Source organism: Oncorhynchus kisutch, linkage group LG29 (genome assembly GCF_002021735.2).
Source record: "Oncorhynchus kisutch isolate 150728-3 linkage group LG29, Okis_V2, whole genome shotgun sequence".
Taxonomy (NCBI): Eukaryota; Metazoa; Chordata; class Actinopteri; order Salmoniformes; family Salmonidae; genus Oncorhynchus; species Oncorhynchus kisutch.
Window position 1 is genome coordinate 4,517,999 of NC_034202.2, and position 21,381 is coordinate 4,539,379.

The following is a 21,381-nucleotide window of genomic DNA, read 5'->3' on the forward strand; positions in this document are numbered from 1 at the left end:
TGTATTGCTCTGACCTCACATCATGAGGTCAGCTATGCTTAACAGCACCTCTCATCTATTGTTCTCCTCAGTCCTCACCGCCCTCTGTCTCTATTATCCACTCCTCTTCCTGTCGTTCCCTCACGACCCCCCTCTCTGTCGTTCCCTGTCCATCGCACATTCTCCCTCTCTCCCACCCTATCCACCCCCCCCCCTCTGCCTCTCCACCACCTCTCTTTCTACACCCCTCTGCCCTCTCTCTCCCACTACAACGCTCCTCCCCCCTCTCTCTCCTGATATGTGATTGCCTTAGGGTGGAACTGATGGAACATACCAACCACATTAGACCAAAGGAAGAGGGAAGGGACAGAAAGGAAGGAAAGATGTTTTGTTTCCATCTTGACACATTTTAAAGCCTGTGTTCTCTACTACAGCAGTGTTTCTCAAAGTAATCGTCAGGAACTCCCAGTCGTTTCACATATGTAACTGTTAACTTCCACCACTAGCACCTGATTCAGCTAATTTAGGGCTCGCTGATTAGCTCATTCACTGAATCAGGCTATGGAATTAAACAGTTATGGGTTTGCGGTTCATGAGAACAAGTTTGTTGAGAAACAATGATACACAGTTGAAGTCGGAAGTTTACATACGCTTAGGTTGCAGTCATTAAAACTCGTTTTTCAACCACTCCACAAATTTCTTGTTGACATACTATAGTTTTGGCAAGTCTGTTCAGACAACTACTTTGTGCATGACACAAGTCATTTTCCAACAATTGTTTACAGACAGATTATTTCACTGTTTACATATACTAAATTCACTGTGCCTTTAAACAGCTTGGAAAAATCCAGAACATTATGTCATGGCTTTAGAAGCTTCTGATAAGCTAATTGACATCATTTGAGTCAATTGGAGGTGTACCTGTGGATGTATTTCAAAGCCTACCTTCAAACTCAGTGCCTCTTTTGCTTGACATCATGGGAAAATCAAAAGAAATCAGCCCAAAAAATTGTAGAGTCTGGTTCTTCCTTGGGAGAAATTTCCAAACACCTGAAGGTACCACGTTCATCTGTACCAACAATAGTACGCAGGTATAAACACCATGGGACCACACAGATGTCATACCACTCAGGAAGGAGACACGTTCTGTTTCTTAGAGATAAACGCACTTTGGTGCGAAAAGTGCAAATCAATCCCAGAACAACAGCAAAGGACCTTGTGAAGATGCTGGAGGAAACCGGTACAAAAGTATCTATATCCACAGTAAAACGAGTCCTATATCGACATAACCTGAAAGGCTGCTCAGCAAGGAAGAAGCCACCGCTCCAAAACCACCATAAAAAAGCCTGACTACGGTTTACAGCTGCACATGGAGACAAAGACCGTACCTTTTAGAGAAATGTCCTCTGGTCTGATGAAACAAAAATAGAACTGTTTGTCCATAATGACCATCGTTATGTTTGGAGGAAAAAGGGGGTGGCTTGCAAGCCAAAGAACACCATCCCAACCATGAAGCACGGGGGTGGCAGCATCAAACATGGGGGTGCTTTGCTGCAGGAGGGACTGGTGCACTTCACAAAATAGATGGCATCATGAGGTAGGAAAATTATGTGGATACATTGAAGCAACATCTCAAGACATCAGTCTTGTTAAAGCTTTGTCGCAAATGGTTGAGGATGGTGTAGAATGTGACTCGTTCTGCCAGTCACATTCTGTTAAGTTAATTGTCCCCAAAGCAGACACATTCCTGAATTGCTCCTCTTTTCAGTTCGCTGCAGCTAGCAACTGAAACAAGTTGCAAAAAAACTTTTTTCTCCATCTCTTCATTTCATTTAAAGACTCAATCATGGACACACTTACTGACAGTTGTGGCTGCTTCGTGTGATGTATTGTTGTCTATACCTTCTTGCCCTTTGTGCTGTTGTCTGTGCCCAATAATGTTTGTACCATGTTTCGTGCTGCTACCATGTTGCTGCCATGTTGTGTTGCTACCATGCTGTGTTTTCATGTGTTGCTGCCATGCTATGTTGTCGTTTTAGGTGTCTCTTTATGTAGTGTTGTAGTGTCTCCCTTGTTGTGTTTTGTCCTATATTTTTATTTAATTGTTTATTTTTAATCATAGCCCCTGTCCCTGCAGGAGACCTTTTGCCTTCTGGTAGGCTGTCATTGAAAATAAATAAAAATCTTAACTGACTTGCCTAGTTAAATAAATAAAATCTATCTTTATAGGGCTATATTCAATAGAGCAGGGATTTATACGTTTTGTTCTATGATATAATCAGTCTGTTAACATGACCTTGATGAATATTATGAGAATTCAACAAAAAAAATACCTTAGCTGATGAAGATTATCTCATAGAACAAATCGTATAAAATCTCATAAACATGTGTTTACCACAGACCTTATTTTCAGAGTTTATTCAAAGCCCTTCAAAAACGCCATTCATTTCCCCCATATTCTTTGTCAACGAACCATGGCGGAGGTAGTGCCTTCAAAAAGACCATTACTATTTCTCTCTATAAAAAGCATTACCATTAGATTATTCTCAAATATGTATAATATACGATAGGCCTAAACAAAACGTAATCGCCAGTGGGAATCTGATTAACGATCGTTACAGAACCGAAGTCACCGTGGAGGCAGGGGTGACGTCTCTGTCGATGACTCCTATAATGATCAGCTACTCTGGTCTAGGTGGCGAGAAGTCAGCCGGGAGCGAGCCTTGTGGAGGGTGTGTGAAAAATGCCTTTCTCCCGTCAGAGAAACCAGACCCGTGATCTCTTGAATTTATTATAGCTGGTTTGCCATTGTGCAATAGTCAGGGAGGTATGCAATCCAGTTTCTAGGCGAACACGGCCACTCAGAGCAAGGACTAACAACACAGCGATTCGTCTCAGTTTTGTGCATGGTTACATTCCGAGTAGTGACGATCGGTTCTAGGCGGATCAAGTAGTGAGTGATACGAATCTTTTTTTGAGTTGCATTGGAATACGCTGCCAGCTACAGTTTTGAAAGGGAAACGATTCGCCACAATTGCAGACATGGGCGCTACAACTTGAAGATAGACTAGGCAAACTGTTGCGGATACAAGGAAAAATAACGAACATAGCCTAATTTTCTTGTTACCCACCGACATTTTATTGGAGCTATCTAGCAGCTGAAGAATACGGAATCAAATACACAATTCTAACCACGGGTAGAGTCAAAGGTAAGCCCCCAGCATAAAACCAGATGGCTAGGCTAGCATTGTTGAATAGGCTAATTTAGCCACTAGCTTAAGCTATTTGCTAATATATCCCATCCTAAATATGCAGTCAAAAGGTTGTATAATGTTAGAGCAGTGTGAATTTCGGTTGGTTTTTACAAGCGCTCAGTACACGTTACACATCTAACTATAAATTGTTTAGTAATGCCTTGTTACCTAACGTTACCTACCGTTCATTATTCAAGTTGAGCAACACAAGTTAGGAAAAAGTCGGTGGTTTATTCGCTAAGTTTGTATTAAAAGTATGAATTTCAGCACCCCACGGAAGGACCGCTGTTGTACAGGACAAAGATAGGTACAGGTAACCGTAATAAAAATGACATTTTTCAAAAGTATCGACTGAATGGTGACCCAATGTTGCTGCAAATAAATCTTGCGACCAATTATCAAAACTCAACTCCGCCTCGATATGAGAACAGAGTTGAACGTTCCTCGGCTAACAAGGCATACGCTAATTTAGCTACAAAGTAGCTAGCCTAATTCCGCCGTTGAGTCCGTTTCTCGCATGGGGAAATAAATGACAGGAAGATAGAGGCTGGTTGTAGGCCTAAACAAACCGTGTTGCAACACCTCTGGGCAGCCTCCAGATAAAGGAATTGCAAGGTGAAACAAAATGTCTTCCATTGTTACTTCAAGCCGAGCAGCACGTTTAACATGGTGGCTACAATGTAGCATTGACTGCTTTGGAATTCTCTGACATCTGTAACGTTAAGCGACGTACGCTTTCAGTAGAAACATGTCTGTGCATTAACTACGTTGTATCTGTGCAAAGTGTAACCACAGTAGGCGAGGTCGATGTTTTTCAGCTGTGTGTGGATTAGGTTGAATGTTTTCGTATTAGGCTACAACAAATAAACTGTCAGTGTGTATCTTGTGATCCATCTCTTGTCATGATGAGATCTGAGATGCTAAGTAGCCTAGCGCCAAAAAGCTTCACCCATCATGAGAATAGTAGTAATTTAGCTCCTTTAAAAAATTGTTTTTAACGCAGTCAAATAATATTATTAATGAGGAATTTGTATATGTAAATGGTGGTGTTTGCACACTTATACCCAGACCTACAAGTATAACGATACACCAATAACAACACTCAGGAAATGGTTTAACATCAGTTGTATCCTGTGGACCAGGGGATCTTCCTACTCGTAGGACCAAACTAGACTAAGATTTGAAAACAGACTCAATTGGAGTGAGTCAGACAAGACAACCATCTGAATGACCGGTCAGCACCATCCCAGGGACCAGTGCTGGTTCAGAGACTGAGGGGTTGAGGGGTGCTGCTCCAAGTGATTTGGGGTCCAGCTGCAGCTAGGTGAGGCAGCTGGCTATCAGAGGTTAACGGTGAGACTAGGTGACAACAGATGGCATGGGTGCCTATCAGCTGACCTGCTAGATGGAGTTCAACCCGGAGGTGGATGAGATTAGGCATATTCCATATACACACATTCTGTACAGGGCTGTGTGGAATATCAGATCTTTACAATGCCTGCATAAGTGTTGAACTCAGGAACCACGTCAATATGATACAATGATTTTGTAATCTGTAGGCCTGTGCTGAATTGCACTGTATACTGTATACCTTTCTGCTCAATGCTAGACTTGGACTGAAATAAGTGCATGCTCATGGGTGCTGACACTGTTTATATTTAGGTGCAGGAACTCCAGAATATCTATGAGATAATATTATATAACCAAAAATGGGCAAGTGCCTTTCAGACCTTAAAACCTTTTGTGACTAGGGGGCAGTATTTTCATTTTTGGAAAAATAATGTTCCTGTAGTAAACAGGATATTTTGTCAGGACAAGATGCTAGAATATGCATATAATTGACAGCTTAGGATAGAAAACACTCTAAAGTTTCCAAAACTGTAAAAATATTGTCTGTGAGTATAACAGAACTGATGTTGCAGGCGAAAGCCTGAGAAAAATCCAATCCGGAAGTGCCTCATATTTTGAAAGCGCTGCGTTCCAATGCGTCCCTATTGAGCTGTGAATGGCCTATCAACCAGATTACTCTTTCGCGTATTCCCGAAGGTGTCTACAGCATTGTGACATAGTTTTACGCATTTATGTTGAAGAATACCCGTAAGCGGCTACATTGCGCAAGTGGTCACCCGATGGCTCCCAGAGTGACTCTCGCGTAAAATACAGAGGTAGCCATTATTCCAATCGGTCCTACTGAAAAACGAATTGTCCCGGTGGATATATTATCGAATAGATATTTGAAAAACACCTTGAGGATTGATTATAAACAACGTTTGCCATGTTTCTGTCGATATTATGGAGCTAATTTGGAATATTTTTCGGCGTTTTCTTGACTGCAATTTCCGGGCGATTTCTCAGCCAAACGGAGCTATTTGGGCCTACAAAAATAATATTTTTGGAAAAAAGGAACATTTGCTATCTAACTGGGAGTCTTGTGAGTGAAAACATCCGAAGCTCATCAAAGGTAAACAATTTAATTTGATTGCTTTTCTGATTTCCGTGACCAAGTTACCTGCTGCTAGCTGGACAAAATGCTATGCTAGGCTATCGATAAACTTACACAAATGCTTGTCTAGCTTTGGCTGTAAATGACAGGGGGATTAATAAAAGGCTAAGCTGTGTCTCAATATATTTAATTTGTGATTTTCATGAATAGGAATATTTTCGAAGAATATTTATGTCGTTGCGTTATGCTAATTAGTGTCAGTCGATGATTACGCTCCCGCATGTGGGATGGGGAGTCACTACTCATTCATTTTATACAATAATTAGATGCAAATCTCATAACGGAGACTCTTGTATAAACAGAGTTATGGTAATGTGGCTGTGTTGTCTCTCATGCGGTCACAAACATTAGACAAATTGGACCGGTCGTAGCTGGATTCTCCACCGACCGTTTACACATTCTCCAAAACATGGATATTGTTCAGTTTTCAAATTTTGTGAGGTAGAAGAAGTTCCTTTGTTCTACTGTGAACCCTCTCTCTATACTGCTTGGCCCGGGGGGAAGAGAGTCTCCTCCATGAATTTACGACCTAAGATAACAGAGCCTGGGTGTAGGGGGAAGAGAGAGGTGGCGAGAGAGAGTTGGTGCTTGCTACATCCAAAGAGGGCCACGTCATGTCAGTAGCATAGGCCTAACTGTCACAAAGTTACCATGATGAGATGATGGGTCTACATGTATTGTGAACTGCGCTCCATACTGAGATGGGCTGTCTGTCCCCACCCTGAGCTTTGATGATTCATCACTTAGAGAGAAGGAAGAAGAAAAGCTACATTTAAACATTGCTTACAATAACAGTGCCATTCCATTTGACCTCATGCTGTTCATATAATTTATTCGAATTTACCGATTTCTCAGTTATTTATCCTGGGAAGGGAGTGGTTTTGGGTGGTAAATCTCGCTAACCAGGTTCCTGACATTGTGTTCTGAGGTCATTTCTGATTGCCCTTCCACCGGCTGCATACCCTTAGATACGTAATGACATTAAGATACCCAATTTAAATTCTCCCGACGAGTGAATGAATTGTGTATTGAGGACTTGCTAGTAGCTCTACTCACACTGAGTGACATAGACAGGATATTATAAATATTCAAACCTGTGTGTGTGTGCGGCTCGGTCAGTGAGTCAGAAATGTGGGTGGGACTCCCTCTCTGACACGTAGCTGTTCTGTCTCCATGCAAAACCCCCTCAGAAAGAGTGACACAGCTGATGGAGGCACACACGTTGTCTATGTAAGAGGGAAAACGAGGCAGTGGTTGGACAGTCAGGTGGTGTTTTGGTCTGGGAGAGATGGTAGTGTGAGGAGAGGGGGAAGGAGAGTGAACAGAGTGTTCTGTTCATCACAGTGCTGGAACAATCTGAGCTACTATTCCCTCACAAGCGCACACTGACACAAGGTTGGGGGGGGGGGGGGGGGGGGCAATTCCATGGTAACGGAATTGCTCTGAGACTCCGATTCTTTTTACTTAAAATGTGTGCCAAACATTGATTTAAAAGTTTATCAAACATACAACTCTATGCAGAAGTACACTTACATTTTTTAAACTTGAAAACGTTAAACATTTGCTAACTAACACATATCTACAGTACTACATGTGTGTGTGTGTGCGCGCATGTCTGTGCCAATGTTTGTGTTGCTTCACAGTCCCTGCTATTCCATAAGGTGTGTTTTTTTTCTGGTTTTTAAAAATCTAATTTTACTGCTTGCGTCAGTTGCTTATTCTGGAATAGAGTTCCATGTAGTCATGGCTCTAGTACTGTGTGCCTCCCATAGTCTGTTCGGGACTTGGGGACTGTGAAGAGACCTCTTGTGGCATGTCTTGTGGGGTATGCATGGGTGTCCGAGCCTTGTTCCAGTAGTTTAGCCAGACCGCTCGGTGCATTCAACATGTCAATACCTCTCATAAAAGTAGTGATGAAGTCAATCTCTCCTCCACTTTCAGCCAGGAGAAATGTACATGCATATTATTAATATTAGCTCTCTGTGTACGTCAGCTGTGCTGCCGTTCTGAGCCAATTGCAATTTTCCTAAGTCCTTTTTTGTGGCACCTGACCACACGACTGAACAGTAGTCAAGGTGCGACAACTAGGGCCTGTAGGACCTGCCTTGTTGATAGTGTTGTTAAGAAGGCAGAGCATTGCTTTATTACAGACAGACTTCTCCCCATCTTAGCTACTACAGCATCAATATGTTTTGACCGTAACACTTTACAATCTAGTGTTACTCCAAGCAGTTTAGTCATCTCAACTTGATCAATTTCCACATTATTTATTACAATATTTAGTTGAGGTTTAGGGTTTAGTGAGTGTTTTGTTTCAAATACATTGCTTTTGGTTTTAGAAATATTTATGGCTGACTTGTTCCTTGCCACCCACTAACTGCAGCTCTTTGTTGAGTGTTGCAGTCTTTTCAGTCACTATAGTAGCTGACGTGTATAGTGTTGAGTCATCCGCATACATAGACACTCTGACTTTACTCAGTCAGTGGGATGTCGTTAGTAAAAAGCAAGGGGTCTAACAGCTACCCTGGGGAATTCCTGATTCTAACTGGATTATATTTGATAGACTTCCATTAAAGAACACCCTCTGTGTTATTTTACCAGGTAAGTTGACTGAGAACACATTCTCATTTGCAGCAACAACCTGGGGAATAGTTACAGGGGAGAGGAGGGGGATTAATGAGCCAATTGTAAACTGGGGATTATTAGGTGACCATGACAGTTTGAGGGCCAGATTGGGAATTTAGCCAGGACACTGGGGTTTCCACTCTTACGATAAGTGCCATGGGATCTTTAATGACCTCAGAGAGTCAAGACACCCATTTAACGTCCCATCCGAAAGACAGCACCCTACACAGGGCAGTGTCTTCAATCGCTGCCCTGGGGCATTGGGATAATTATAATTTTTTTTGACCAGAGGAAAGAGTGCCTCCTACTGGCCCACCAACACCACTTCCAGCAGCATCTGGTCTCCCATCCAGGAACTGACCAGGACCAACCCTGCTTAGCTTCAGAAGCAAGCCAGCAGTGGTATGCAGGGTGGTATGCTGCTGGTTAGACATGTAACTCTTTATCCACAGGGGGGGGGTAAAGCCATAACACACGTTTTTCCAGCAGCAGACTATGATCAATAATGTCAAAGCCACACTGAAGTCTAACAGTATGTTTTACTGGTATTATGTGACTTGCAGTCATATTCGGGTCCCGATTGGTCAAGAAACTTATTTGACACGTCACATTGTGTTATTTAATGTGTTTCTTTGTTGACATGCAAAGACCCAAACGGCGTTCCAAAGAAATCCTGGTTGAGAATGAAACGACTGAACAAATGAACAACGAAACAGCAGCGCAAGTTAGTGAAAGCAATAGGTTTTGATTATGTTTTACTGGTAGTGTGTGTTCATAATTTGTTCATAAGTCGGTTATGAACAAATTCTTATTTACAATGAAGTCCCCGACAACGCTGGGCCAATTGTGCGCCGCCCTATAGGACTCCCAATCACGTCTGGATGTGATACAGCCTGGATTAGAACCAGGGACTGTAATGACACCTCTTGCACTGAGATGCAGTGCCTTAGACCGCTGCGCCCGTGTGTGTGCGTTAACTATTCAATTGTACTTGAATGCTTAAAAGGCCACAAAAATGTCCAATATCGGTTATCGGTAGCGTTTGAAAATATAGGGTATCATTATAAATGTTGATGAACATTTAAGTGTTATGCATGGAACATTAGAAAAACATCTCCTTGACGTAACCGCTGTGTCAGAAAAAAAAAACTTTATCTGCATAATCTGAGTATGGCGCTCAGAGCCCAAACCAGCCAAAATAAATATCTGCCATGTTGCGCAGTCAACATTAGTCAAAAATAGCATCATAAATATTCACTTACCTTTGATCTTCATCAGAATGCACTCACAGGAATCGCAGTTCCACAAATGTTTGTTTTGTTTCGATTATGTCCATAATTTATGTCCATATAGCTTATTTTGTTAGGGCGTTTCGTAAACAAATCCAAACGCGCGTTCAGATCCGACGAAAAGTTACAAAAGTTATATTACAGGTCGAAGAAACTTGTCAAACTAAGTATAGAATGAGTCTTTAGGATGTTTTTATCATAAATGTTCAATAATGTTCCAACCGGAGAATTCCATTGTCTGGAGAAAAGCAATGTAACGAGAGATACCTCTCATAACGCGCGTGACTGAGAACGAGGTTGCTGCCAGACCCCTTAGTCAAACAGCTCTCATCCGGCCCCCCTTCAATGTCGGAGCCTGAAACGTTCTAAAGACGGTTGACATCTAGTGAAAGCCTAAGGAAGTGGAAAATAACCCATATACCACTGTGAATTCGATAGGGGCTGAGTTAAAAAAACGACATACCTCAGATTTCCCACTTCCTGTTAGCTTCTGGGCCTGAGTAGCAGGCAGTTTACTCTGGGCATCCAAGCTACTCATCCAAGCTACTCAATCCAAGCTATTCATCCAAGCTACTCAATACTGCCCCCCCAGCCATAAGAAGTTAAACACTGTTTCCCATGCTTGTTCAATTAACCATAAACAATTAATGAACATGCACCTGTGGAACGGTCATTAAGACACAAACAGCTTACAGACGGTAGGCAATTAAGGTCAATTTTGAAAACTTAGGACACTAAAGAGGGCTTTCTACTGACTCTGAAAAACACCCAAAGAAAGATGCCCAGGGTCCCTGCTCATCTGCGTGAACGTGCCTTAGTCATGCTTTCAAGGAGGCATGAGGGCTGCAGATGTGGCCAGGCCAATAAATTGCAATGTCTTTACATTGAGATGCCTAAAACAGCACTACGGGGAGACGGGACGGACAGCTGATCATTCTCGCAGTGGCAGACCACATGTAACAACACCTGCACAGGATCAGTACATCCGAACATCACACCTGCAGGACAGGTACAGGATGGCAATAACAACTGCCCGAGTTACACCAGGAACGCACAATCCCTCCATCAGTGCTCAGATTGTCCACAATAGGCTGAGTGGCTGGACCCTAACCCTCACCAGACATCTCTGGCAACAACGTCACCTATGAGCACAAACCCCCTGTCACTGAACCAGACAGGACTGGCAAAAAGTGCTTTTCACTGACGAGTTGTGGTTTTGTCTCACCAGGGGTGATGGTCGGATTCGTGTTTATCGTTGAAGGAATTAGCGTTACACCGAGGCCTGTACTCTGGAGCGGGATCGATTTGGTGTTGGAGGGTCCGTCATGGTCTGGGTCGGTGTGTCACAGCATCATCGGACTGAGCTTGTTGTCATTGCAGGCAATTTCAACGCTGTGCGTTACAGGGAAGACATCCTCCTCCCTCATGTGGTACCCTTCCTGCAGGCTCATTCTGACATGACTTTCCAGCATGACAATGCCACCAGCCACACTGCTCGTTCTGTGCATGATTTCCTGCAAGACAGGAATGTCAGTGTTCTGCCATGGCCAGCGAAGAGCCCGGATATCAATCCCATTGAGCACGTCTGGGACCTGTTGGATCGTCTGGGACCTGTCTGGTTTAACACTTTTTGGGGGGGGGGTACCACATGATTCCATATGTGTCATTTCATAGTATTGATGTCTTCACTATTGTTCTACAATGTAGAAAATAGTAAAAATAAAGAAACTCTTGAATGTGTCAACTTTTGTGTGTATAGATATAGATATAAACAACCTCCCTGACCACTCTGTTGCGTCTGCATGGTCGCAAAGCACACTGTTGCCTCGTTTTGTATCACATTCGATGTGTGATAACTAGGGGGACAAAAATGCAAAATCAGAATGTGGGGGATCGGGCTTTTAGTAGTTAGCCTTTTTCGTAGTGGACACATTGTTTGCAGAGCAACAACCTCGGCTACACTTGTGAGAAACAAGTTTTGGTTTATTTCATTCCATTTACAAGTTGTCAATTTATTTGTTTTGTTTTGAGCGCTCCTGTCGATGTTGATTAAGGAGGCTACCTGGCCTGCACGCAAATGTAGGCTTTTATAAATGTGCCCATTTGATGGTGATCTGATAGTATTGTATTTCTGATTTTCTTAACTCACCACCGAAAATGAGAATAATAAATGTTTTCTTCACCTCAAATAGCAAGTAAATTAACTCTGTTTTTACATCCATTGAATGACAATAGTTCCTCAATGTAGCCTATTAGAAACATGTTTTAGAGCTCTCTCCCTTTCAATAACCACTCCATTTGAAAGGGGGAAAAATGACATGCTCTGATCTGGTGGAAATGTCATAAAATAGCGCCACTCATCCCTCGCTCAAATACAGCTGTGTCTGTATGGAGCACAGTGGTGCAGAAAACTGAGGGTCCACAATATTTTATACAATGTTGCAAGTTTGTTAGCATAAACTGGCTGGACCAAATTGATAGTTTCATTTTCTTTGCAGACAGGCCATGCGTAGCCAATGTGATTTGTTTTATCAGGATATTTTCTACCTGCAGGCTGCAATGTCTTTGTTTGATTTGTAGGCTATTTGACATAGTTGGCAATAGAAGCTACTTTTAGATTTGTATAACCTGAATGCATTCAACCGAAATGTCTTCCGCATTTAATAACCCAGCCCCGCTGAATCAGAGGTGCGGGGTGCTGCCTTATTCCACACCCACGTTACTGTCCCAAAGCTCTACCTGCCGCCACTTTAGCCTGTCAATTAGCGGAGTGTCGTAAAAAACACAACTATGGACTTTTCCCTCATAGGAGTTTACTCTTGAGATTAAACGTAATTTACTGCGAAACAGAGAGCGGGATGGAGAGGGTGATTGTGTTGAAAGCCTGTGATCTCTCGGCAGTTAACGAGCTGTATGTGTGTCAGGGTTTCTATGAGGAAAATGTTGCGCCAGACACACGCAACGTGTGCATTCAACGAATTCTGTTGCGCAATTTTAGAGATTAGAATATCTGTCCACGTTTACTTTTCCTCAGCCAACAAGAGTAAGGAACAGCAAAATCACTAGCCGATGTCAATGTCGGTCTACCATCCCCCATAGTAGAAACGTGTATATATTATATTAGTTAGCTTGCCGTTCTGTGCGAGGAAGAAATAACCTATTCAAACAAACTCTGGACAGTTGTGGGACAATAGAGCCCATATTCATACGCTAAGTAAAACTAAACAAAAACGGAAGAAGCAATGAGGCTCATGCAACAGATCAGAACATATAGCTTAAAATGTTGATACACTATTATTTATTCACATTATAAGCGCAGCGGTGTGCACAAGTGTTGGCACAAGGCAGTAAATTGGCTACGCATAAATGTTAGTTCCATAATGCAATTAGCGGGAAAACTTTGTCAAAAGCGCACGGCACCATGCGAGTTGTTTCATGAGACTGAGATTAAAATATCTGTTTAGAAATTTGGATAAAGGGGAGCTCTACAGGTGCGACAACTAGCATGGGTTTCTAATAGGACTAGGATTGTGCCTTTGGCTACTGGACAATGGAAGTTGATTTGAAAACCAATAGAACATGAGAGAAATAGGCTATACTGGTTTCAATGGCATTCTCCAGCCTATAAAATAATTTCCTTCACGTTTGGTTGTATTTTGTCTAGGCTACTTTGAAGCAAGGTAAGCCATGCCTCAAAACCATCAGTGTTAACACACGATTGCATTTAGAGTTGTTGCGCAATGAAGGGGCTAATAAAAGCCCGTTTCGTTCTCCAGCAGTGAACAAACCGTAGCAGCAGCTCTCGCGCTACATCGACTGGTATTTCAATCAATTAATAGGCAAAAATCTATTTTTTGCAATGGGATTTATTTTCTTCTCCCTGGCGATGGTCGGTGGCAAAAGCCGGCTATTACGTGCCGGCTATTACGTGTCGGCTATTACGTGACGGCTATTACGTGTGTAGCTTCATTTGCTGTTCTCTTGAATTCCTGTAGAAATCAAAGAGCTAAATTTAGACCCTGCTGCCTGCCCCTCCCTTCTATGAGAACCATTATGCCAGGCAGTAATAGGCTAACTCTTTCGCTCTTTCACACACAGACCAACAGACAGACCGAGATACACACAGAGCAGAAGCTAAAGGGGAGAGGAAGGTAAGCGTGTGTGTGTGGCTATGATGGTGGTGAAGTCACTGCTTCAGTTCAATGAGTCGATTCGATTAGCTTTATTTACATGATATTGATAATACATGGCATAATGAATAATTGCACGATTAAAATAATAAGAACACAATACAACATACCGTTTCAATACTTCTCTCTCTCTCAGGCTGCCTGTCAGGGTCTCGTTGACCCCCCCGTTCCTCCGATGAACCCCCTCAACTCCATGAAACCCGGTCTGCCTCCCACTCCGCACAGGTACACACACACACACTCTGAATGACTCCGAGAGGAAGTGCTGAGTGCATTGTCCTCAGACAAATCGTTAGTTGTCTTCTGGTTGGCTTTCACCTCTCCCGCTATTAGCTGGGCTCTGGACTCAATGGCTGCTGCTGGTGCTGGAACGCTGGTTTCCTGTACCAGCGAGATTATGTCCTGTGATTTCAGTTGAGGGAGTGGAGGGTAACCTCAGCCCCCCCCCCCACACACACACGTACACACTCAGGAGCCTCCTCTTGTTAGCAGGGATACCCTCACCAGTTTCTACGTACTATTAGCTCGGCTCTGGAACTCAATGGCTGCTGCTGGTGCTGGAGCGAGATTACGTCCTGTGATTTCAGTTGAGGGAGTGGAGGGTAACCTCAGCCCCCCCCCACACACACACACGTACACACTCAGGAGCCTCCTCTTGTTAGCAGGGATACCCTTACCAGTTTCTACGTACTATTAGCTGGGCTCTGGAACTCAATGGCTGCTGCTGGTGCTGGAGCGAGATTACGTCCTGTGATTTCAGTTGAGGGAGTGGAGGGTAACCTCAGCCCCCCCCCACACACACACGTACACACTCAGGGGCCTCCTCTTGTCAGCAGGGATACCCTTACCAGTTTCTACGTGACTGCTTTGTTGTTGTTAAGGAAATGTTGTGTAGTGCCTCTTGTGTAGTGCCTCGTGTAGTGCCTCTTGAGGATGTGATGTGCTGTCATTCAACACTTACAAAGACTCCCACTAGTTTTCCTCTTCAACAAACAAATAGTCTAATGCAGGGGTTCCTAAAGTTTTTCACTCAGGCCTCGCTTCCAGCACTGTTCATGACACAAACTGTTCACACCCATCTTGTTGCATGTGTTTAAGCTTACTTCCTGCAACACACATTTTGTCAGGAGGTGCAGATAAAATGTTGCAGATTTAAAGCAAATTTTCTTGCAATTCTATATATTTTGCATTGTCTAATGTGTATTCATGTGTTGAGTGACTAACATTACAGCAAAATATATGGGCTAAAAAAACATTAACTGACATGGGCTAGTTGATTTTGACATTTTCTGACAAGTTATAAATAACTCTAAGGTCTGCTATGACTAACACGATGAGGATTATACTCGTGTTTTCTACTAAAACCACTTTCAAGAGAAAGTTGAAATCTGGACTAAGTTTGTTCTGTCTGCACTAATCTGAAAATAACTGTATAGGTGAGAGTACTATGGTATGTATACGTCCACCTACCAGGTATTTGTTCTGTCTGCACTAATCTGAAAATAACTGTATAGGTGAGAGTACTATGGTATGTATACGTCCACCTACCAGGTATTTGTTCTGTCTGCACTAATCTGAAAATAACTGTATAGGTGAGAGTACTATGGTATGTATACGTCCACCTACCAGGTATTTGTTCTGTCTGCACTAATCTGAAAATAACTGTATAGGTGAGAGTACTATGGTATGTATACGTCCACCTACCAGGTATTTGCTTCCCCTGTCCAGTGTCTGTATGTATCAAGCGTCTCAGAGTATTGAGTGCTGATCTAGGATCAGCCCCACCCCCCATGTTATTCATTTTGATTTAAAATGCAAAACTGATCCTAAATCAGCACCCGGATTCTGACATGCTTGAAGCACAAGGCCCGGGTCTTTCACGATCAGTGCAGATGGAGAGGAAGCCACATTCACTATTGCAATGCACATTACTGCTGTACATGAATCCATCCCATAATGCCTTTGCTTCCTGGCTCTATCTTCCTTAGTGACGGTAACTTCCTGTATGACTCTGCCTCCTGGCAACAAGGCACCAATCAACAGCCAGGAGCACTCTCCGTGGTAACTACTGTCTGGGGCGTGACCAATCCCTCGCACAGCCAGGTAACAACCAGTCAATCATGGCTCTCATCCTTCCTTTCTCTCACCCATCCTTCATAACTGTCTCTAATCCATCATTCTATCATCCCCTCCTTTCAACCAGTCCATCTATTTATTTAACCTTAATTTATCAAGGAGAGCAAATATCTTTTGCCACGTGTAGGTTGCCTACATAGCAGCTGTGCACCAAAACTCACAAGGCCTGAATGAAGTGTATAACTATCAGAATCCACATCAATGGTTATTGCAATATATGACATGACATTCATTAATTGTTTAATATGTAAAGCAGACAGTCTGGGATGTCACATGGCCTTTTTCTTCTTCTCTAACACTTTGCTGTTTCCACTACCTCACTTTCTGTGTTTCCCCGTCTAGGTGTTTGGAGCGCCCATGGGTCCGGGCGGGAACTCTGGAGGTCACATGATGCAGAGCAGCAGTGGAGGTGGGGGGATGAGTCCCGGTATGAGCCACCAGTACCAGAGCTACGGTGATAAGGGCTACGGACAACCAGGCCTTTACGGCCGCCCCAACACCGCCTATAACCAAGCACCGCCATACGGACAGAGGTAAACATCTTTTGACTTGTTTTTGTGGTTCACCAGGGTCTTGTTTATTGGGCACCAAACAGAGTGAAATGTAGACGTACTACCTGGGAAGTGTTCGCTAGGCACGAAATGGTAGAAAATTGACTGAAAGAGGGTCAGACTACTTGAACATACAGTTGAAGTCAGAAGTTTACATACACCTTAGCCAAATACATTTAAACTCCGTTTTTCACATTTCCTGACATTTAATCAGAGTAAAAATTCCCTGTCTTAGGTCAGTTAGGATCACCACTTTATTTTAAGAATGTGAAATGTCAGAATAATAGTAGAGTGATTTATTTCAGCTTTTATTTCTTTCATCACATTCCAAGTGGGTCAGAAGTTTACATACACTCAATTAGTGTTTGGTAGCATTGCCATTAAATAGTTTAACTTGGGTCAAACATTTCGGGTAGCCTTCCACAAGCTTCCCACAATAAGTTCCTCCTGACAGAGCTGGTGTAACTGAGTCAGGTTTGTAGGCCTCCTTGTTCGCACATGCTTTTTCAGTTCTGCCAAAAAATGTTCTATAGGATTGAGGTCAGAGCTTTGTGATAGCCACTCCATTACCTTGACTTTGTTGTCCTTAAGCCACAACTTTGGAAGTATGCTTGGGTCATTGTCCATTTGGAAGTCCCATTTGCAAGCAAGCTATAACTTCTAACTGATGTCTTGAGATGTTGCTTCAATATATCCACACAATTGTCCTCCTCATGATGCCATTTATTTTATGAAGTGCACCAGTCCCTCCTGCAGCAAAGCACCCCCACAACATGATGCTGCCACCCACGTGCTTCACGGTTGGGATGGTATTCTTCGGCTTGCAAGTCTCCCCCTTTTGGCGGTTTTGGAGTAGTGGCTTATTCCTTGCTGAGCGGCCTTTCAGGTTATGTTGATCTAGGACTCGTTTTACTGTGGATATAGATACGTTTGTACCCGTTTCCTCCAGCATCTTCACAAGGTCCTTTGCTGTTGTTCTGGGATTGATTTGCACTTTTCGCACCAAAGTGTGTTCATCTCTAGGTGACAGAATGCGTCTCCTTCCTGAGCGGTATGACGGCTGCGTGGTCCCATGGTGTTTATACTTGCGTACTATTGTTGGTACAGATGAACGTGGTACCTTCAGGCATTTGGAGATTGCTCCCAAGGATGAACCAGACTTGTGGAGGTCTAAAATATTTTTCTGAAGTCTTGGCTGATTTCTTTTGATTTTCCCATGATGTCAAGCAAAGAGATTGGCCTTGAAATACATCCACAGGTACACCTCTGATTGACTCAAATGATGTCAATTAGCCTATCAGAAGCTTCTAAAGCAATGACATCATTTTCTGGAATTTTCCAAGCTGTTTAAAGGCACAGTCAACCTAGTGTATGTAAACTTCTGACACACTGGAATTGTGATACAGTGAATTATAAGTGAAATAATCTGTGTAAACAATTGTTGGAAAAATTACTTGTGTCATGCACATAGTAATGTCCTAACCGACTTGCCGAAACTATAGTTTGTTAACAAGAAATCTGTGGAGTGGTTGGAAAAACTAGTTTTAATGACTCCAACCTAAGTGTATGTAAACTTCCGACTTCAACTGTATATAAGAAACGCACATTTTTGTTTGCAAACAATTTTACTAAAGTTGTTCATTTTCATTGGCTGAATGAAAACAACCCAGGGCTCCATTCAGTCGGTCATGCACATGGGGATAATGTCAATTGCATTTAATTAATTCCTTACGTTCTCTCAATTTGCATCCTTTTCCAAAACCATTCGTTGAGAAGCTGAGGTCTTTCCCTTCTGACCCTCTCATCCAATGGGTTTGGAAAAGGAGGTGACGAGAGAGGACTCAAGGAAATGCCATTGTTTATAGTGCTTAACCTTGGGAGTGAGTTCCAAATAATTCTATCTCTCTGTCTGTGTATCTTAGTTACTCTAATAATGGTGGTGGCGGAGGAGGTATGGGCCAACGCCCTCCCTCTGACTTCACCCAGGCTGCTGCCGCCGCGGTTGCCGCTGCCGCAGCCACGGCGACCGCCACTGCTACGGCTACTGTTGCTGCCATCCAGGAGAAGCAGAACCAGGAACTGAACTATGGCCAGGTATGCGGCTAAGCCGCCTTGTGTGTGCGCATGCGTGTTATAGTTGGGACAATAAACCCCAAATTATCGACACGACCACAACATTTTGCTGATATCATTCACTAGCCCTGCCACACACACACACTTCAGACTCCAGAGACATGGCTTTGATTAGAGAGAGAACATAAGTCTTTTCTAGCAGACTGTTGACACGTCTCTGTCTCTAGGAAGAAACCACACTGTAAATCCTACAAGGAATCCTCTCCCTGCCACAGTTTTGTGTATCAGGGTTGGTGTCAATTCTAATTGAAGTCACATGATTTTCATGTAAAAATGCTAACACATTTCAAATAAATAGCTTCTCCTTTTCAGTTTGAGAATTAATTGAAAATATATGTGCTTTTTTCTATATTTGAATTGGAATTTCTGTTTACTTCCTGAATTAACTGACTTCAATTCGAACACCAATTCTGCCACTGGGTGTGTGTGCTCTGCATTTTTATAGCATCTAGCTTCTCTCTCCTCTCTTTCTCCTCCTCTTCTCTCTCTTTAGATGGGTGGAGGCCCCTCCTACAGTACCCAGTTCCTGTCCCACCAGGGCCCCCAGCAGGGTGGCCCCCGCGGCCCCCCGGGCATGAGCCCCAGTGGGATGGTCCAATCCCGGCCCGGGCAGCACCCCTCCATGGGGGGCATGGTATACCCTTCGCACCCCTCCCAGGGTCAGGGCCAGAGGATGCCCCAGCAACACCCAGGCTACCCAGGAGGCCAACAACAAGGGCTCAAACGCCCCTACCAATCAGAGGTACAAAGCTGGAAAACACATGGGTGTTTGCTAACACACTTCACATAAATTGTTTACTAGTTTCCACACACTCATCCCTTCCATCTCTCCTCCATCCCTCCCCCAGGGTTTCCCAGGGCAGCAGCAGTATGGTTCAGGGGGGATGTCTCCGTACCACAGTGGCCAGCCCCTCCAGTATCCCCCTGGCCCCCAGCAGCACCAGCCCCAGTCCCCCTCCTACCACCCCAGCCAGCGTATGCCCCCAATGGGGCAGTACCAGCAAGGTCCACCCAATCCTGCACAGTACTACAAGGTAAGCAGGGAGACCACACACACAAACACTAGTTAAAGGAGCAATCAGCAGTAGCTACATACTTTAAAAAATATGTTTTTTGGAAATGCCATGTAGCGGTACCCATTTGTTTCTTGAAGAACATAACTTCTAAATGCCCCACGGTCTTAGTTCAACTGTTGTACCCCATCAAAATATAAACTTGTTTTACTCCAATGTCTATAAACAAAGTAAATGTAAACAAACACTATATATCCTCAAAACTTGGTTAAAACTATCATTTTGATGTCATGGATGGTCAGTCCTTGCATCTATAGCGCTGTCTGTGAATTTGAGTGGTAACATTTCTCCAGCCCACAAAACGGGTCAAATGCTTTGTTATTGTTCCTACTGCTGATTGCAGCGTTAAGCTATGAATGTGTATTTCAAAGGATTATAGCCTTTTTAACACACTGCCAGTATGAACCCGGCTCCAAAGAGACTTCTCCCTGACATGTTTGTAGTGTAGAGACAGGATCTAGCATCAAATCTGACCAGGGCCTATATTCACAAAGCATCTCAGAATGGGAGTGCTGATCTAGGATCAGTTTTGCCTGTTAATGTGTGTGTGTGTGTGTGTGTGTGTGTGTGTGTGTGTGTTTTCAGCAGGAGCCTCAGTATAACGGGCAGCAGGGTAACATGCCAGCAGGAGCATCAGGAGGCTACAATGCCTTCACACAGGCTGCTGTCAATGCGGTAAGCCAACCTGGTGTGTGCCTTGGCAGTGTGGAGGAGATGGTGCTTTTTGTTTCCATGACATTGTCCAGGCTTCTGTATGACCTTTGTAATTTTGGGGTCCTTTGCAAATGTATTGTAATTTGTGGACCCAAATTAAGTACATTTATTAATTAAGCAATGGCCACACAGGGTTTTGTGTCCACAAATTACGGATTGATACAAATGTTGACATATAATGGACGGAGATGATTGTTCGTCAAACTATGTCTGCCCTCATGCCGAATGTAACATGTCCGAAAATGGTTAACTGGAGAAGTTTTGACGGACGAAAACCGACAATTGATTAATTCATGTACAATTTCATGTGTCCGTACGTCTTTGTGGCCCTAGCCTTATATATGTTTTTCTATGTTTCAAATTCTCCCTCCCTCTTTCAGCAGGGTAGCCTGGTGATGCCGGGGTACCCCAGTTCTCCTCTGGGTGGTAACCCCACCCCTCCCATGACTCCGGGCAGCATGCCCCCCTACCTCTCCCCCGGTGGGCCAGGACCAGACACCAAGCCCCCCTACCTCCCCCAAGGCCCCGACGTCAAGCCCAACATCAACTCCCTTCAGCCCCCCACTGGTGAGACCCACTTCAACACTCCTTTACTCTATTCAATCTGTATCGCTGAAGTGTTACAGGTTGTGCTGGAGAAATGTAAAGGTCATTTCCCCCCCGCTTGAGATGACATATGCAGCGTTTACCGTGAATGCAGTATCCACTAATGCGGGAACATTGCATTTCAATGGCGCTGTAACGCTGAACTTCCGCGATACGGATTGAATAGAGCCCTAACTCATTGGCTTGATGGAAATGTATATAGGGATCAGACCTGAGTCGTGTTCATTAGACAGCAAATGGAAGATTTTTTATATTTTTTGCATTCCCTAATGTAGAGGACCCTGGGCCGAATGCGTACTTTAAATACTCTCATCTCCCCTCCCCTCCA

The 21,381-nt window shown here is 43.5% G+C and overlaps 1 protein-coding gene across 20 annotated transcripts in view; it reads left to right on the forward strand.

The window, feature by feature from the left end:
* The first annotated feature begins 2,669 nt into the window (after nt 1–2,669).
* LOC109873665 (zinc finger MIZ domain-containing protein 2) overlaps nt 2,670–21,381 on the forward strand; it is a 32,786-nt gene continuing 14,074 nt past the window's right edge. For 6 of the 20 annotated variants that reach the window (XR_004206163.1, XR_002252610.2, XM_020465309.2 and 3 more), the window contains exons 1-10: nt 2,671–3,188; nt 13,749–13,801; nt 13,977–14,065; nt 15,829–15,943; nt 16,319–16,509; nt 18,450–18,621; nt 19,154–19,402; nt 19,509–19,694; nt 20,319–20,408; nt 20,828–21,014. Coding sequence is in view for 16 of the 20 variants with exons in the window: in XM_020465309.2 (XP_020320898.1) it covers nt 14,016–14,065; nt 15,829–15,943; nt 16,319–16,509; nt 18,450–18,621; nt 19,154–19,402; nt 19,509–19,694; nt 20,319–20,408; nt 20,828–21,014 (1,240 nt within the window). In the remaining 4 variants the exon portion in view is untranslated. Of the gene's footprint in view, nt 3,189–13,223; nt 13,331–13,748; nt 13,802–13,976; nt 14,066–15,828; nt 15,944–16,318; nt 16,510–18,449; nt 18,622–19,153; nt 19,403–19,508; nt 19,695–20,318; nt 20,409–20,827; nt 21,015–21,381 lie in introns of those variants that run through there. The other 14 variants (XR_004206164.1, XM_031809357.1, XM_020465308.2 and 11 more) reach the window with 13 other exon arrangements.